Genomic DNA, 18,394 nt, shown 5'->3' with positions numbered 1-18,394 from the left:
CTGGCGCCAACCGGCTGCAGCTGTTAGGGGAAGGAACCTGGGGTGGCGACTTGCCCCGGACTCTACTAACCAGGAAGCCTAGGCTGAGGTGGGGGGAAAGAGGGAGTGGGTGCCCTTGGCAAGGCTGAGCACGAGTCTTTGAGCACAACCCCACCCCCCCAAATCCAGACCCCGTGACAGCTCTGGGGCTCCGGGGGACATGGAGGGCTGTAAATTTTATCACCTATGGGGGAGACCTGCTCAGATGGGAAAGGGCACGTCTCTGGCTTCCTGGGGCCTCAGTGTGCCGCTCTCTAAAATGGGCTAACAGTGGCGCTTGTAGAGAGGCACAGGGCGCGTGGAGTGGGGGGTCGGCGCATGGTTGAACTGCGGGGGTCGGGGGTGAGATCCGCTTTATGCGACCGGGCACACTCAGATGGCAACCCAGAGTCCGTCGGTCTGCCCCGCCCACAGGACGTGCTTCCGGCGCTGCTCGCAGGACTGCAGCGCGGGCGGCCCCTCCACGCTGCAGTACAAGTTGCTGCCGCTGCCCCTGGGCGTGCGCGCCCTCCAAGAAGTGGCCCGCCTGGCCGCCCTCTCCGAGGCCGGCGTCCCCGCCAACCGCACGGAGCTCAGCGTGCTCGAGTCCGACCCGCGCAGCCCCTTCGCCCTGCGCCCGCTGCGCGCCGGCCGCGGCGCGGTCTACACCCGCCGCGCGCTCACCCGCGCGGGCCTCTACCGGCTCACCGTGCGCGCCGCGGCGCCGCGCCACCAAAGCGTCTTCGTCTTGCTCATCGCCGTGTCCCCCTACCCCTACTGAGGGTCGCGGTCGTGGGCAGCGGCTCTGGGGCCAGCGACCTCCGGGGATGGGGGGTGGAGAGGCCCTGGCCGCACCGCCCAGGTGGCCCTTGCCCACGCCACCTGCTGTGGCAAGCGACGTCATCTTCTCCCGTCCCCGTGCGTCAGCGAGACCTGCAGCAAACACGACCCTGCGCGCAGCCTTGACCCTGGGACAGCGAGAACCCGAGCTCCCCCTAGTCCTCCGCCCCCCCCCCCCGTGGAGGTGGAGCCCGGCAGGCAGGTGACAAAGGCTGCCCTTAGGTGGCAAAGGGCAAAGGGTTGGGGTGAAGCCTGACCAGCTTCTTCAGGCTTGCCCCAAGCCCCAGGGGAACCTGGCCCAGGACACAGGGCATCAAGACACCCGAGGGGAGGGGCAGACCCTACCCTGTGGGGACGGCGGCAGTTGTCACCCGCCCATACCTGGCACTGTCATCCTGACCCGGTGTGTGTATGTGTACTATAAAAACGTTTGCTTTTACCAATTCGATTTCTTGATCCAGTTATCTTGCTTTGGTAAGGAGGGGCTTTGGCTGGGAGGGGGACCACCACCTTTCTGGTCCAGGAGCACCAGAGGAGGAGTCCAGGAGCCTCTGCTCTTTATTCGTAGGATGGCTCTGGCACCTTTCTGGGCTCAGTTTAGTCATCCAAAAATATGAAAATACGACAGTGTCCCCCCCCCCCCAGGGCTGTGGGGAGAATTAAATGAGAAGGAAATTTATCACACAGACAGCAGCTATCCATGGTAGCAAAAAGTAATGCTTAATTAAGAATAATTCCTAATTATATTTAATGAATTAATTAAATTTCATCATTCCGTCATCCACCAAAGATTCATTAGGTCCTGCTTATGTGCCAGGCAGTGAACGTAAAAATCCCTGTGCTTGTGAACTTACGTTCTTCGAGGCGAAGGGTTTATAAACAGCAAGGAAATGAAGAGTGATATGTGTGCTTGTCCGTCAGCGAGGGTGCTGGGGAGAAAACCTAAGTTGGGAAGTGCGGGTTAGGGGGCAGTTTTTAATAGGCCGTCAGCGTGGGCCTCACTGAGAAGGCGGCATCGGAGCAGAGACCTGAGGAAGGTGAGGGAGACAGCCGTGCAGACATCTGCGGGAAGGGTGTTTTGGCAGAGGGAACAGCAAATACCAGGGCCTTCTGGCAGGAGGATGCTCTGGAGTGGTGGTCTGGCAACGAGGTGTTGGGGGGGGGTAGCTGGAGCTGGGGGTCGGTGGGGGGAAGGAAGAGGGAGGTGTGATTAGAAAGGTAAGCGGGGTGGGGCAGATCCTGGGAGCCTCTGGGCCTGTGTAGGGCTCTTGGCTTTGACAGGGGGAGCTGGGGAGGGACACGATTAGAATGTCTATTTATGTATTGACCTGTCTCCAGTGTGCTGGGACAGGACTCCTGAGAAGCCCAGCGCTGCTTTTCCTCCCACTGCCCGCCGACCCTGTCCCTGCCCTCCTGCCTGGGCTGCCTGCAGCCCCTGCCAGCTGTCCCTCAACACAGTCTCTGGCAGAAGGAGGCTGTCTGTCTTGCACGTGGTTCTGGAGAGGAGGGATCCTTTCTTCCGGCTGTCTTTGGTCAGTGTGACTCTGTCACCTACCCCTTAGCATCCCCGTCTCTCATCTGGGCAACAAGGAAAGCTGAGTTATCCCACTAAGGTATGAATGACCATCAGACTTCATAAACGGAGCCTTCCAGCAATGCTGGGGTGAGCAGAGAAGGAATCTCTGTGCATTTTACAGATGGAGAGAAGGACGCCCGGAGGGAGCATGGCCCAGTCACTTGCTTCATAGGTGACCGGTTAATGGTTAGACGGGGACTCCTGACTCCCACCAACAGCCCCACCTGAATCTTCCCCAGGGCACTCCCACTTTCAAAGTTGGTTTCTTTTGAATCAGAGGTCTGCAAACATCTTCTGTAAAGGCAGATAGTGAATCTTTTTGGCTTTGGGGAACATATTAAGCTACTCCCCTGGCTGTTGCAGGGCAAAAGCAGCCACAGCAAACACACAAAGGAGGAGTGTGGCTAAGTTCCAGTAACACTTTGTGGGCTCTAACTTCGAATTCATGTCATTTTCATGTGTCGTGGAAGTCTTTTTTGATTTTTTTTCAACCATTTACAAATGCAAAAACCATTCTTAGCTTGCAAGCTTTACAAAACCAGTTATGGACCATAGTTTGCCCATCCCTGGTTTAAAGCACAGAAGTTACCAATGGAGAAATTTCAGGCTGGGTGGGGAGAGATTCCAGGAAGGAGGGAAGCAGGGAGGGAGGGAGGGGCTTCCCAGTTCCCCCTCATACGCCATTTGTCCAGGGCCCAACCTGTAGAGACTTTACTTGGACTGAACTACCCTCTTTGTGCAGCCCTAGGGGCCACGGGTCACAACTTGACCCCTGCCGTTTGCTGGGCTGTTAATATTTTATGGAGCCAGGGACGTTGCAGCCCATGCAAGTGTCAGCCCTGGGGCCGTGGCATCGAAGCGCTGAGAACTGCTGCTCTCTCCTGCCTCGTGCTCCCCAGACTCACCCTGGCCCTTCACGTTTGTCAAAATACCATTTGTGGACTGTTCAATGCCCTATAGACCTGAGTTTATTTAATTCTCCCAGGAACTCCAGAGGCAAAGAATATTATGTCCATTTCACAGATGAGCGATGGGGGCTCAGAGAAGGTGAGCCACTTGTCCAAACTCACACAGCATGGAGGGGAGGGGAAGAGAAGGACTCGATGCAGGCCCATCTGACTCTGCAGCCCAGGCCTCCAGCCTCCAGGCTCCCCTGCCTCCATTCTCCGAGGAGGGTAGATGGGGAGAGAGGAAGGTCCAGGCGCAGAGGCTGAAAAGGAGGGACATCGGCAACTCAAGCCCGGAGGAGCTGCCCAGGGAGTGTGCGTTCCGTCGGCCTCCTTTCTCTCCCACCTTCTCTTAAATTTCCCATTTGAGGGAAGTGAGGCAAGTGAGAAGGAGCGATTGCTCAAAGTCCTACAGCAAGCCAGGGGCAGAGTTGGCCTGGAATCCAGGCTGTGATTCCGAGTCTCGTGCTCCCCACTCCCCCCACATCCACAGGATGGTTGCCGAGGAGGGGAGGTGCCTCCCAAGGGGGCTCAGCTCCAAAGGGGTGTTTTCCACTCTGCTTTTCCAGCTGCTGCCACCATTGGCCAGGGCCCCATCCAGCTGCCCGGCCTCTGAGGCTTCTCTGAACCATCAGGGCTGGAAAACAGCCCTGCAGGTCACTCATTAAACTCCCTGATGCAGCTTTTCCAAGAGCCCACACTGGACTTTATGTTCCCTCTGGGCGGGGACTGGTAACCTGGGGTCCAGCCCAGAGGACACTCTTTGTTTCTGGGGCCAGTGCCCAGGCCTGCACAGCAGCAAAGTGGCTTCTGGTGCCAACCATGAGATGGTTGCTGGGCGAGGTGCTTGGGGTCCCTACACACCCTGGGCCCTCCACGACCTGCGAGTGCAGAGCCCTTGAGTGGCAGAGGAGAGACGGAGGATAAGAGGGACCTACTCCACGGTTAGGTCCACAGGCTGCATCTATGTTTTTAGGTTGCCAGGGGACTTAACAAGGTCACATCCATTGAGTGTGCCCTTCAGTTCAGACAAGTTGACCCCTCAGTCAGAGCTGACCCTTGGAAAATGCACCTGGCTGCAGTGTGGAGGGTGCATTAGAGCGGACAGGAAGACAGGTGAGGTGTCTCCTGCAGAGGTACGGGTGAGAGGTGATGGTGATCTAAGACCACAGCAGTGAGGGGAATTCCCTGGTGGTCCAGTGGTTAGGACTTGACACTTTCACTGTCGTAGGCCCAGGTTCCATCCCTGGTTGGGGAACTAGGATCCCGCAGTCTGCGTGGCACAGCCAAAAATAAATAAATTAATTAATTAAATAAAAAGGGGGAAAAAAAAAGAAAGACCACAGCAGTGGGGAGAGGGGGAGGGGACCAGAGCCCTCATTTTCCTCTCTTTTGTTGCCAGAAATTTCAGGCAACTCTTGTGTGCCAGCATGAGAGACAGCATATGACAAGGGACCAATGTGGTGGGAGGAGGGGAAGGGGTCAGAGAAGCATCCCCAAGGAATAGTATGTGCAAAGACCATAAGACAAGGAAGAGCTTGGCACATTGAAGAAATTGCGAGCAGGCCAGTGCAGCTGGAGTGCAGTGGGTGGGGGCAGAAGAGGAAGTACAGGGTTCTAGATTTTATCCTAAGAATGATGGGGGACCATCAAAGTCTTCATAGAAATCATTTCAGCTCATTAATATTTCAGAATTCATTATCTCTAAACTTTAAAGAATATTTTTAAAAAAGATATCTACAATACCATTATCATACTTTAAAAAATCAACAATAATTCCTTGCTATCAAGCATCCTGTCAGTGTTCAAACTTCCAATTGCTCATAAAGACGGTATTTCTTTTTTGCTTAAAAAAAAAAAACCCAGGATCCAAATAAAGGCTACATGTTATGATTGATTACATCCTCTGTGTGTCTTTTAACTCAAAGTTCCCCTGTCTCTCTTTTTTTTTTTTTTTTTTAAAAACAAACTTTATTGAGATAGAATTAGTCTGGGAATGCAAGGTTGGTTCAACACCTGAAAATCAAGCAATGTAATTTACCACATTTACAGAATAAAGAGAAAATCGTATCGTCTCAATAGATCCAGAAAAAAACATTTGAAAAAGTTCAGCTCCTACTCATGACAAAAACATAAAAGCGAACTTCTTCACCTGTGAAAAACATCTAATAAAAACCTACAACTAACATCATACTTAATGGTGAAAGACTGAATGAATGATCCTCTAAGATCATGAACAAGCCAAGGATATCCACTCTCACCAGTTCTATTCAACATTGTACTGGGGTCCTCACCATTGGAATAAGGCAAGAAAAAAGGCACAAAGATAATACAGGGAAAGGGGAAAACTGTCTCTATTCACAGTCAACATTATTGTCTGTATAGAAAACCCTAAGGTATTTACAAAAATCTACTAGAATTAATCAGCAAATTTAGCAAGTGCAGAAGACGAGGCCAGTAAACAAAAATCAGTTGTGTTTCTATATATTAACAACAACTGATTGGAAAATAAAATTTTAAATATTATTTACAATAGTATCAAAAAACTTAAAAGACTTAGAAATAAATTTAATGAAAGATAAGCAAGACCTGTACACTGAAAACTATGAAACATTGCTTAGACACCTGAGTCCAGATGGAGCTTTCGGCACTCCTACTGAAAATGAGGACATTTGTACCACCCATCAGAGATGCCCCACGTGCCAGGTCTTCATCTTCTCTAAACAAAAGGCTTGGGCATTTGCCTGAGAATAGGCTGCCACCTGGCAAGTCATCCAAGGTGTCCAATAAAATATCCGTCTCAAAGCCGGGCTCTGGAGCAGCCACACCTCTGACCCCAAGAAGCCCTATCTCTTCTAGCGCCAGAGGGGACCTGTTCACACTGATGCCACGGATCCCAGCCCTTTCCCGTAATAGCCACACATGCTTTCCCAAATGGAGGACGTCTACTCTCGCCTGGTCCATTTACAACCCCTGATCACCAGCAGGGAACTTTTTTTAAAAAAAAATAATTTTTATTGGAGTATAGTTGCTTTACAATGTTGTGTTAGTTTCTGCTGTGCAGCAAAGTGAATCAGCCATATGTATACATACATCCACTCATTTTTAGATTTCTTTCCCATTTAGGTCACCACAGAGCATTAAGTAGAGTTCCCCATGCCATTCAGTAGGTTTTCGTTAGTTATCTATTTTATACATAGTAGTGTATATACGTCAATCCCAATCTCCCAATTCATCCCACCTCTCCTTCCCCCCTTGGTAACCATAAGTTTCTCTACATCTGTGACTCTATTTCTGCTTTGCAAATAAGTTCATCTGTACCATTTTTCTAGATTCCACTTATAAGCGATATTATATGATATTTGTTTTTCTCTTTCTGTCTTACTTCACTCTGTATGACAATCTCTAGGTCCATCCACGTCTCTACAAATGCCACTATTCCATTCCTTTTTATGGTTGAGTAATATTCCACTGTATATATGTACCACATCTTTATCCATTCCTCTGTCAATAGACATTTAGGTTGCTTCCATGTCCTGGCTATTGTAAATAGTGCTGCAGTGAACATCGGGGTGCATGCATCCTTTCGAATTCTGGTTTTCTCCAGATATATGCCTAGGAGTGGAATTGCTGGGTCATATGGTAGCTCTGTTTTTAGTTTTTTTAAGGACCCTCCATAGTGTTCTCCGTAGTGGCTGTACCAATTTACATTCCCGACAACAGTGTAGGAGGGTTCCCTTTTCTCCACACCTTCTCCAGCATTTATTGTTTGTAGGGTTTTTGATGATGGCCATTCTGACCGGTGTGAGGTGATACTTCATTGTAGTTTTGATTTACAGAAATGTAGATCAATGGAACAGGATAGAAAGTCCAGAGATAAACCCACACACCTATGGCCAGCTAATCTATGACCAAGGAGGCAAGAATATACAATGGAGAAAAGACAGTCTCTTCAATAAGTGGTGCTGGGAAAACTGGACAGCCACATGTAAAAGAATGAAGTTAGAACACTCCCTGACACCATACACAAAGATAAACTCAAAATGGATTAAAGACCTAAATGTAAGACCAGACACTATAAAACTCTTAGAGGAAAACATAGGAAGAACACTCTTTGACATAAATCACAGCAAGATCTTTTTTGATCCACCACTAGAGTAATGAAAATAAAAACAAAAATAAACAAATGAGACCTAATTAAACTTAAAAGCTTTTGCACAGCAAAAGAAACCATAAACAAAAGGAAAAGACAACCCTCAGACCAGGAGAAAATATTTACAAATGAAGCAACTGACAAGGGACTAATTTCCAAAATATACAAACAGCTCATGCAGCTCAATATCAAAAAAACAAACAACCTAATCAAAAAAAGGGGTGGAAGACCTAAATAGACATTTTTCCCAAGAAGACATACAGATGGCCAACAAACACATGAAAAGATGCTCAGCAGGGACCTTTTGTTTGTTTTTTTAATATATTTATTTTTATTTTTGGCTGCGTTGGGTCTTTGTTGCTGCGCACAGGCTCTTCTGTAGTTGCGGTGAGCAGGGCCACTCTTCGTTGCAGTGCACGGGCTTCTCATTGGGTGGCTTCTCTTGTTGCAGAACATGGGCTCTAGGTGCGCGGGCTTCAGTAGTTGTGGCACTTGGGCTCAGTAGTTGTGACTCGCGGGCTCTAGAGCGCAGGCTCAGTAGTTGTGGAGCACAGCCTTAGTTGCTCTGCAGCATGTGGGATCTTCTCAGACCAGGGCTCGAACCCGTGTCCCCTGCATTGGCAGGCGGATTCTTAACCACTGTGCCACCAGGGAAGCCCTCAGCAGGGACCTTTGAAACTCTAGCTCTTGTAGCTCTGGGTCCTGCTGGTCTATATCCTTAAAAGAGCCTCACCTGAGATTTCATGTCAAATAAGGAGCTGTTTTGTGACACCTGCTATATTTCAACATTATCTCAGAGATACACTTCTGATCTAAAGCACATATTGAATTCACCACAAATGAAGACCATCTCAAGATGTAGACTGACCTGAGTTTCTTTCTCATTGCTCATATAAACAGCAATTAATCCTTTTGAATAAACAGTTTTAAGTTTTGGTATTTTTTAATGTTGGGAAATTTATGAAGATGTAAATTAATGGAGAGATATACCACGATCATGGATTGAAAAATTCAATATTGTTAAGATGTCCATTCTCCCTTAGCTGATATATAGATTTATTGCAATCCCCAATCAAAATCTCAGCAGGTTTTTTATATAAACAGACAAGCTCTTCCTACTATGTCTATGGAAATGCAAAGGACCTGGAATAGCTAAAATAGTTTTGAAACAGAACAAAGTTGGAAGATCTATACTATCTGACTTCGAGCCTCACGGTAAAGCTATAGCAATCAAGATGGTGTGGTATTGGCATTAGGATAAATAAATAATGGAACAGAAGAGGGAATCCAGAAATCGACCAACACTTATATGGTCAATTAATTTTCAACAAAGGTGCCAACACAGTTCAATGGGGAGAGAAAAGTCTCCAACTAATGTTGCTAGAACAATGGGGAACCGATATGGGAAAAAAATGAACCATTCGAGTTCAGTCTCTTCTCACCTTGATCTGTGCCCCTGGGCAACTATCCACCCTGGTGCCCAGTGGGCACCTGTTTTCCTCTCAGGAGAGCTGTGACCTCACTTCTCCTCACGTAACCAGTGCCTATGCTTCAGGAAGGGACAGTCCTCTGGGCTGGAGCCATTTCTGCAGCAGAGAGTAAAGGTCCCCACAGCCTGTGGCCCTGGGACTGAGGCTCTGGCTCCTCCACCAATTCAGTTTAAGCCTGAGCTAGAGTAGAGGGTTTGGGCTAGAGCTCCAGACCCTGGGTTCTCATCCTGCTCTGCCACTTACATGCTGTGTGGCCTTGGGGAAGATACACCCTCTCTCTGAGCTGCAGGTTCCTGTCGGTAAATTAGGGATGACAATGATAGCGACTTCATACAGGGTAGTCGTGAAAATCAAATGAACGTAAGCATAAAAGAGTGTTCAGTGATAACCATGAGGGTTGTGGTTATTATGGCCCAGATCCAACCAGACATCCTAGGGAATGCTGACTTATCTCTTCTTCCACCCCATGCCCCCCACCCATCCATCCTCGACTGGAGGGGCTCAGCCCTCACCCCACCCTCTTCCTAAAGTCTGGGTAACAGGGATTCTCTCTGGGGCCACCATGACTTTGGGGAGCTTGGGAGAACATTAGGTCTTCCTGCCCCAGGTTCCCTCTCCACTTCCTCTGCAATAAGTCCAAGGAGGTGGCTCTGCTCCATCCATGCCTTCCCCAACTTTCTCGAAGGGCAGTGACATCTTAGAGGAAGAAACAAGGACAGAGCACAAAGCCAGGGGATGGAGGCTTAAAGACAGGGCAGAGGGGATTCCCTGGTGGTCCAGTGGTTAGGACTCTGGGCTTCCACTGCAGGGGGCATGGGTTCGATCCCTGGTCAGGGACCCTTGAGGGAGTGTTGTTTCATGGCTGCCCCTCACTCGCCTGCTGCTAGTGTGGAAGGCCAGGGGCGGCTCTGCATGGCCCCAAGGTGGCCCAGTGAGTGGGCTAAGGGGGTTCAGCCACCATCCCAACCTCCTGCGGGAAGGTGACTCAAGTCACCACAGTCACCCAGCCCCACTGGGCTCACAGGGGCCCCCTTGCCATCACGGCCACTTCTGGGGCTTGGGTGCCAGAGGTTGGGGGGCTCACAAGAAGCTGCGGCTTTGCTTTCAAGTTGGTTTGATGCTTTCTCCCTCCTGAAGGACTCACAGCTACTCATCTGGCCGAGGTGCTTGAGTGACTGGACGGGAGTGTGCGGCAGGGGGACAGGGGACTGGGCGGCAGAGGACTAAGAGTGACTAGACCAGCAGCCTTCACCCCTCTCTGCAGAGGCTCCCTTTCTCTGGCTGCTTCTTGGTTGCAGGAAGGGGCCTGGGACAGGGCTGCCTCCTTACCGTGACCTACACCCCTGCGTCTTTTCCATGATGGCTGGATGGCTAACCTGGCAGGGCTGTCTCAGGGCTCCCACCTCCAGGGCGGGTTCGGGGCTTGGAGGATTTGGGAAGCCGCCCTCTGGGGGTCAGTCCTAACCGAGGTGCTGTCTTGGACAGGTTGGGACCAGCTGTTTTACTGGGTTGCGGTTGCAGTAACTGGTGCTTTGGGGCCTATAAACCAGGCTGGAAAACTTCTGACACAGAACCTTCTGGAGTCCAGACTGGGGACACAACTCCCTGTTTATTTTGTGAACCTCAATTTTCCCTGCTGTTCAATGGGTTAGCAGTAGGCCAGTCTTCTATTCACTATTTACTGGGTGCCCTCGGGAGTTTGGTCAGGTGCCAGGCTCTGGGGAGACAGCCAGGAACCAGCCCTGGACTGAGGGATGAAACCCCGACCTTCTAGGGCCACCTCCACCTCAGTTTTCTCACCAATACAATGGGCTCCGGCTCACGGGGACTAGAGAGGGAGGGAGGGAGGGGCTTTGAGGTCTGTAGAAAGGCCACCACGACACAAAACTGGGCATGAAACTCACGAGCTTAAGGGGCTTTTATTCCACTCCCACGGCGAAGCGCTTGAGCGTTCCCCACGGGCCAGGCGGCAAGGCTTGTCACCCTGTCAGTCGCGAGGATTCCAGCCACTACCGCGCCCAGGGGAGCCGCCAGCCCGCGGGCCGGGGCCGCCAGAGCCTGCGGCCAGGGCGGGGGCCCGGCCGGGAGGGTGTGTCGGCAGCGGGGTGGGCAGGAGGGAAGGAGGGAAAGGGGAGGGGCGAGGAGGCGGGGCAACGCCTGGCCCCGACCCCCGCCGGCGGCCGCGAACGCGGAGCCGCTCCGCCAGGGGGCCGGGCCCGGGGGCGGGGTCTGTTGCTCGCCTCCTCCGCCTTGTCCCCGGCCCCCGGCCCTGCCCTCTGCCCCGTGCTTATAACCCGGGATGCGCGCCGCAACCAGCCCTGCTCCACCGCCTGCCGCCGCCGCCTGCCTCCCGGTAAGGAGTCCCCTTCCCACTCCCCAGCCTAGGTCGCCCTCTGCCCGGACCCCACCGAGAACGAACCGAGGAGGCGGAGGGGACCGCGCGCCCCGGGCTCGGAGCTGGACGGGCGGGCAGGGGGCCGACGCCCGGACTCCTGTTGCTCAAACGCTTGGCGGCCGGATTCCTGGCTCCCTTAGGCCACGGAGAGGGGGCCGGGGCGCGAGTCCGGGGGTCTGAGGGGCAGGTCGGGTTACTTGTCGCCTTTGCGGGCCGAGGTCCTTTCTGGATTTTCCTTCTCCGATCCAATTTCCCTTATGCCGCGAGCCCCACAAGTGGAGACCTTGGGAACCCGGAGGGTGTGAGGATTCCCGATTCTCTCGGCCCCTCTCTGGCCCTGGTCTCTTGTCTCCGCCTCTTTTCCTCTGCCCGCAACCAGAGGTCCAGACTCACGGCTGCGCCTCGCGCGCCCCCGGGGCTTGGGCATCTCGGCCCCTCCCACAGCCCCAGCCTCAGTTTCCCCCGGGCGGGTCGCTCCGGGCTCCGGGTGGCCCACCCCGGTGCCTTGGGTGTGGCTGTGCTCCCTCCCCTGCAGGGGGCGTCAGTCGCGCGGCTCTACCTTCTGAAAGGGCTCTGCATTCTCTGGCCGGTGGGGCGGGGGCCTCGCCTCGCCGCGGTGCCCGGTTTCCGGCTGGCACTGGCCTGTGGGAGGGACCGCTCGTCAGGAAATGTCAGTGGTCCTGATGCCTGTTGCCTTTGGCCCCTGGGGCGGCCTCGCCCTCCGGGGAAGGAGAGTCTCTGTGAAATGCAGGAAGCTCCTCTCCCATCCAGCCAGGGCTCTTCCCGAGGAGGCCCCGTGACCTGGCCGCCTCAGTGCTCCTCTCTGCAAAGTGGGGCGTCTCCTCCCGAGAGCAGCGCCGTCTGGCTGCACATCCCGGGCAGGAGTAAACCTGTCCTTTCCCAGGGATGGATCAAATCGGCCCTGGGCTTTGATCCCTCCCCGCCACACCCAGGCTGGTGACAGAAGAAGGCAGGTTCTGGAGGCCCGCAGACCCCAGCCCGGAAGGCAGGCACAACTCCACAACTGGGTGAGCCTTCGGGTCAGCCTCCCAGAGTCCTAGGCCTCAGTTTCTCCATTCGTCATGGCTGGCACAGGCTCAGGGCTCTGGAAACAGTAAGGGGATGTATACTGTTGAGAAGGGTGCCGGGTCCGTTCACTCCCTGTGTCTGGGGAGTGACTCACCAGGTGCTACCACGCTGGGCGTTCAGAACAGGAGACAGGGTCCCTGCCCTCCTGTCTTAGGTTCTGGTGGGGGAGGGAGACAGCAGAGGCAGAAACAGCCACAAAGGGCATGGGAACTGGACAGGAACTGGAGGAGTCTCCATTCTACACTCCCTCCCCCCGCCCATCCCCGTCTCAGAGCCAGGGCAGGGGGTCCCGTCCCGGTGGAGCCACCTGTGCGTTACGCTGAGAAGTAATTCTGGCTCTGCTGAGCGCTGGTGAATGAGTGGGGAATGCTTCCGGCTGAGCGCCTAGATCCCAGGCCAGGCACAGGATGGGGTGGAGGGAGGCCCCCACTCAGCACAGTCTGAGCCCCCCTGAGTACCCACAGGTGCCCCCGTCAGCTGCCTGCCTCCCCTGGGCATGTGTGGTCAGTTGGCTCTGATGGTAACCGTTTCCCTGGCCCAGGGCCCCAGGAGCCTGACTTGCCGGGGGGCCAGGCCCAGACTCACCGGCTGGGCAAGCACTTTCCCATGCCCCATCTCGCCCTCGTCCTGTGGGTCCTGGGAGGCAAAAGCCAAGACAGCCAGATGCCTTCATCCAAAAGCTGAGCGCACAGCCTCTGAAGTGAGCGCCTTGCCTGTGGGCATCCGTGCCGAGAGAGATAACCTCTGGAATTCAAGGTCTACGGCTCTGATTTCTACTGAAACACTTTGGGCAAAGTTGATCTACCAGGACTTCGCTCCTTCCTGTGGGACAGACGCCCTCCCCAGACTTGGGGTAGGCCAGGCACCCATGGGCATTTCAATATAGTAAACAGATGAATGAACTCATGCTTTCTTCCATAACCAAATGCTCTGAAAAGGGTTTAAGTGCCTGTCACTGGGGCCTGGTGAGGTCCACTTAGTCTTCCTACCTCCTCCTACCTCAGGACATTCTCGTCGAAACTGGAGACCCAATCTTCCTAAGGCAAGGCACTCCCAAAGGACCCCCCGCACCGGGCAGAGGAGGTTCGCTGGAGCGCTGGTGTCCCGAAGACAGCCTGGCATTCCTGATTTGAATCTCAGGCTCCAGGAACTTGCAGCTGAGAGCCAGCTCAGTATGTAGCCTAGAGCACCCCTACTGCCCTCAGCTTTCTCATCAGACACAGAAATCCTTCCTCTGTGTCTCACCAAGTATGCAGATGAAATGAGCTGAGTGTGTCAGGCAAATGTTCAGGCTGAATCCTGACACTTTGACCTCCTGGTCAAAGTGTGGAATTGCCCCCTAGCTCTATCAGACACGAATGAGGGCAGCAAGAGGATGAGAGTTGCAGTCCTAAAATGAGCAAACCCCTAAGTCAGGGAGAATTCTATGGCCTTGGTGGAGCTAGGCTTTTTAGAAACTATAATGAACTCAGCTCGACTGAGTTAGAATGGGAGCGGAGGGGTTCCAGGGGAACATTCGTGTTGCCGCAGCACAGAGAAATAGAATACTGACTGGTGATGGTGCGTTGAGGATTTTGTCTTCTGGCAGACAAGTAACGGGAGGGGGAGACAGTCTGTGGTCTCCTAGAGACCAGAGAGTGTAGGGCAGAGAGCAGTAAAGAGCAGGTGGTCTGCAGTCAGCCTGGGTTTCTATCCCAGCACTGCCGTCCGCTAGCTTGAGACCTGGGCAAGTCACTAACTTTTCTGAGCCTCGGGTTCATCAGCTGTAAATAGGTGGTAATAATAGTCGCCGCCTTGAAATGATGCACGTGTGGCACTACACAGAGTAACTGCTCTAGTCATCCTTCTAGCTTTGACGTTTTAGAGCCGCATGAATTTTCTTAGTGCCGAGCAACTGCCCAGGCTGGCCTGGCACATTCGCCGGGAGCTGGCGGGATGTCTGTGGCGAGGGCACTGGAGAATGCCCACTGCCTTGCCAACTAAGGCCAGACTGGCAGGCATCTTGGCATGAGGCTCTCTTCTTCCCTTCCCAGGTGTCCCTCTTCTGGAGCAGGATGTCTGGGCTGGCCCCGGGAGCTGGAGGCATGAATGTTCTTGGCAGTGGTCATGTGCCTGGGAGCTGGGGCACCTGCCCTGCGCCCTTCGTGGAGGGTGGGGTGGCGGCAAAGCTGGGGCCGCGGGAGGCCGAGACTCAGGAGCCCCAGAGCCCCAGGAGGCCAGCCCCCCTGGGCTGGGGGAGGCCGAGTCCTCAGGCAGGAAGCCCGGTGTCCTGGGGTGTCAGAACCAGAAGGGCTTTCAGGCTTGCAGGTTGTTGAGCAGGCGGTGATATTGACGCCTAGAGAGTGAGGGGCTTGCCCAAGGTCAGCCAGGACCCAGTGGTAAGGAGAGCTTGGTGGGCACAGGGGTGGTACCCAGCTCTGGGCTCCTCCTGGAATCTCACGGAATCCACGGTCGCCCTGTGGAGGGATGGGCTGTTCTTGATCCCGTTTTGCAGGTGAGCAGCTTAAGCTGCTTGAACCCAGGTCTGGAGGACCCAGCCACTGTGCTCTGCCCCTCGTCTCTTCCACTCTCCCTCCCCCACATTGAGGCCTCAGCTTCCTTTAGTTTCTGCCCCACGTAGTCTGCCAGGACCTCACTGACTGAGGGAGGCGGGAGCTTCGCCAGGAAGGGCGGAGCAATGTCAGTGTCAGATTATATCATTGTCCCAGCCCACCTGCCCAGCTAATCTCTGGACGTGCACACGCAGACTCAAACGCCACACACACACACACACACACGCACACACACGTGTGTGTGTGCTTGTGTGTGTGTGTGTGTGTGCAGACACAGGTGCATGCATGCAGTCTCAGGTACATTCTCCCCAAGAAATGCAGGCACACATATGCACGCGCGCACACACACACACGCACACACCCCTGCACTCAGGCACACACTCCTGGGTGCACCCATTCCATCACGTGTCTCAGACCCAGAGGCTGAGGCCCTCTAGCCGTGCATGCACGTGGCCTGGCAGGCAGCAGGGGCTCACAAGTTTCCGGATGAGAACGTGCATGGAATTCCAGACTTGGAGGGGATTGTAACCCTCTCTCTTTTTTTTTTTTTTTTTGTGGTACGCGGGCCTCTCACTGCTGTGACCTCTCCCATTGCGGAGCACAGGCTCAGCGGCCGTGGCTCACGGGCCCAGCCGCTCCGCGGCATATGGGATCTTCCCGGACCGGGGCACGAACCCGCATCCCCTGCATCGGCAGGCGGACTCTCAACCACTGCGCCACCAGGGAAGCCCTAACCCTCTCTTTTTATAGGTGAGGAATTGACCTCCAGGCCGCAGAATCAGCAGCCTTTCTCTGAGTGCCTGCCATGTGCCAGGCGCTGAGAGATGGTCCCTGTCCGCACAGAGCTCACAGTGGGCAGCGGGGGCAGTTAGAATACACTGTGACTGTGCTGTGATGGGCCATGCATCAGGCACAGGGGCATCGCTGAGGCAGAACAGGACAGGCCCAGGAGGTCTGTTCCATGGAGCTGCCCCTCCCCCACCCGGTGCCCATCCTCTGGCCCCAGGGCCTTTGGGAGGTGGCACAGCAGGGGTGTCTCTCGGGCCCACAGCATCTCTCCCTGTCACTCCAGGGTGTCTGAGCCACCTGTGGCTTCCCAGACCACACCTTGTCCAGGGATCCCCTTCCTTGCACCTCCCAGAGAGGGGACCTTGTACTTACGAGTCTAGCTGATCTGGGTGTGAATCCGGGCTTTACCACTCACCAGCCAAGCAAGGCCTTGAGCAAGTTCCTTAACCTGAGCCTCAGTTTCCCTGTCTCTAAACTGGGGATAACACAAATGGAGGACTCAGCTTATAACGGATACCTTCATTATCTTGACCGTGGTGATGACTTCCTGGCTGTAGATACGCGCCCAAACTCACTAAATTGTACGCTTTAGATATATGCGGTTGATTGCATGTCAATTATATCTCAATAGAGCTTCACAAATACGCAACATTACACCCCCCACCCGACCACACCACCAACCCCTTCGCACACGAACACAGGGCTGGGAGCACGCACGCTGCAGCAGGGCGCTGGACGGGGCTCTGGGGCTCCTGAGTCTCCCCACTCAGCGAGGCTGCCCAAAGGGGAGTCCAGGGGCTGGGTAGGCTGGGTTCATAGCCTCTGGTGTCACCCAGCTGCCTGTATTTGCAGGGTGGTTCGCTGAGCCATCAAGACAGATTCTGGAAGCCCGCAACCAACACCTTCAGCCCCAGGTACTTCCTGCCATGAGTCCTTCCTGCCTCCCTCCCACCTCCTCCCCTCCATCCTGGATGGCCTGTTGCCTGGCTGCGGTTGCCGTGGGCATGTCTGCTGGCCCCAGCTGGCCTGGGACAGCCTGGCAGGTGGCTGAATGCCTACTGAAGGGCGGAATTGTGGACACCCATCCATCAGAACTGCCCCCAACCTCACTGTTCCATGAAGTGTTTCCCCTTCCAAGTCCAAAAGGCAGTAGAAACATGTGAGCTCTGGGACTGGCTGGAAGGTGGCCTGGTGAGATGCCGGGGACAGCACATAGGATGTGTTCTTGTCCCTCGGCTGGGCTGGGTTCTACTGCAAAGGGCTGGGTGACCACTTTGCCGCTAAGCCTCCAGGCACACGAGAAGCCTTCAGTATACAGGAGCCTGCATCCTTGGGGAGAGGCCCTTCTGGATGAGGCCACATGGATCTGTGCAGTGATGTCCACAGCCTTTCCCAATAGATTCTATTAAGGACCCTGAGTTTGGTCGGTCTCCAGTGCAAATGCTCCCACCAGACACAAGCACACACCCAGGAAATGCAGGATGCTGGGGCCATGTCCATGGAGGCTGGAGACAGATGGACTGGATCCAAATCTGGCCCTGCCCCCTGCTGACCACAGGACCTCAAGCAAGTGACCTCGCCTCTCTGACCCTCGGTCCTCTTCAGCAAAGTGGGCACATAACAGCATCTACTCTCAGGGCCATGTGGAGAGTGGGGGGAAGGCAGGGCCTGATGCAGCCCTAGGGCTCAGGGAGAGCCTTCTGGGTAGAAGGAACAGTGGCTGCAAAGGCAAAAGGAGTGAGGAGGCCCTGGTGCTTTCTGGAAGCTTCAGTGTAGCTGAAGAGAGGGAGGGATAGCGTGGGGCACATCTGTCCTGCTGCAGAAGGACAGATCTACCATCTGTACGTCCTGGTTACCTTCCTCCTCTGGGCCTCAGTTTCCCCCTCTGCACATGGGGAAGTTGGTCTCTGAGCTCCTCCCAACTAATCATTTTGGAGCTGGGTTCATTGAGGTGTTTGGGGTCTCTCGTGTTTCCCCTCTCAGAGGTACTTGCTTCTAAAAAGAGCCTAAAGTCCCATTGTGTGAAGGTTCACTGGGGCCCAGGTGGGAGAGGTCCAGGGGGGCATCCTATTCCCTGTGGAGCTGGGAAGCAGCCCTGCATGCTGGGAAGAACCCAGGTTCTGGAGCCAGACACAGACACGTGCTCTGTGACCTCGAGCTGGCCACTGACCTCTCTGAGCCCCAGTCTCTGCTGCCCCAACATGCATGACAGCTCCTACCTCATGCGGTCATAGTCCGGGTGCAGGGTGATCTATACGAGTCCCCCAGGGCCATGCCTCACTCGCACTGGCCCAGCCTAGCAAGGAGCAGTTCTGACTAGAGATGTGTGGGCTGCCCGGGCCTCAGGGCCACGGCCTCTCCCAAGTCTCCTGACGCTGTGCACCCCTTTGCGTCTTGACCTTGACCCCGTCGTCTTCTCTAGCTGGTGGGGAACTGGCTCTAAGACATGCCTCCACCTGCCAGGCCCCAGTGTGGTGTGTGTGGGTCCCCTGAGAGGGTGTCGGGGGTGGAAGGCGTGAGGCTGCAGGAAGGAGCAGCTCCTCAG

At 54.4% G+C, this 18,394-nt stretch overlaps 2 protein-coding genes across 3 annotated transcripts in view; both read left to right on the top strand.

Moving 5' to 3' along the window:
* The window catches only part of HMCN2 (hemicentin 2), a 150,928-nt gene extending 149,627 nt beyond the window's left edge, over positions 1-1,301 (top strand). Inside the window, exon 98 of the mRNA XM_067742953.1 lies at positions 454-1,301. Coding sequence (XP_067599054.1) covers positions 454-799 — 346 coding nt within the window. The 3' untranslated portion in view covers positions 800-1,301. The remainder of the gene's footprint in view (positions 1-453) is intronic.
* Positions 1,302-11,238: 9,937 nt separating this feature from the next.
* Positions 11,239-18,394, top strand: part of ASS1 (argininosuccinate synthase 1) — a 50,874-nt gene continuing 43,718 nt past the window's right edge. The window contains exon 1 of one of the 2 annotated variants that reach the window (XM_067742950.1): positions 11,239-11,377. The gene's annotated coding sequence lies outside the window, so the exon portion shown is untranslated. Of the gene's footprint in view, positions 11,378-16,701; positions 16,764-18,394 lie in introns of those variants that run through there. The other variant, XM_067742951.1, reaches the window with a different exon arrangement.

The sequence above is a fragment of the Pseudorca crassidens genome, chromosome 7, assembly GCF_039906515.1.
Source record: "Pseudorca crassidens isolate mPseCra1 chromosome 7, mPseCra1.hap1, whole genome shotgun sequence".
NCBI classification, from domain to species: domain Eukaryota; kingdom Metazoa; phylum Chordata; class Mammalia; order Artiodactyla; family Delphinidae; genus Pseudorca; species Pseudorca crassidens.
This window is presented reverse-complemented; position numbering and strand designations above follow the sequence as displayed.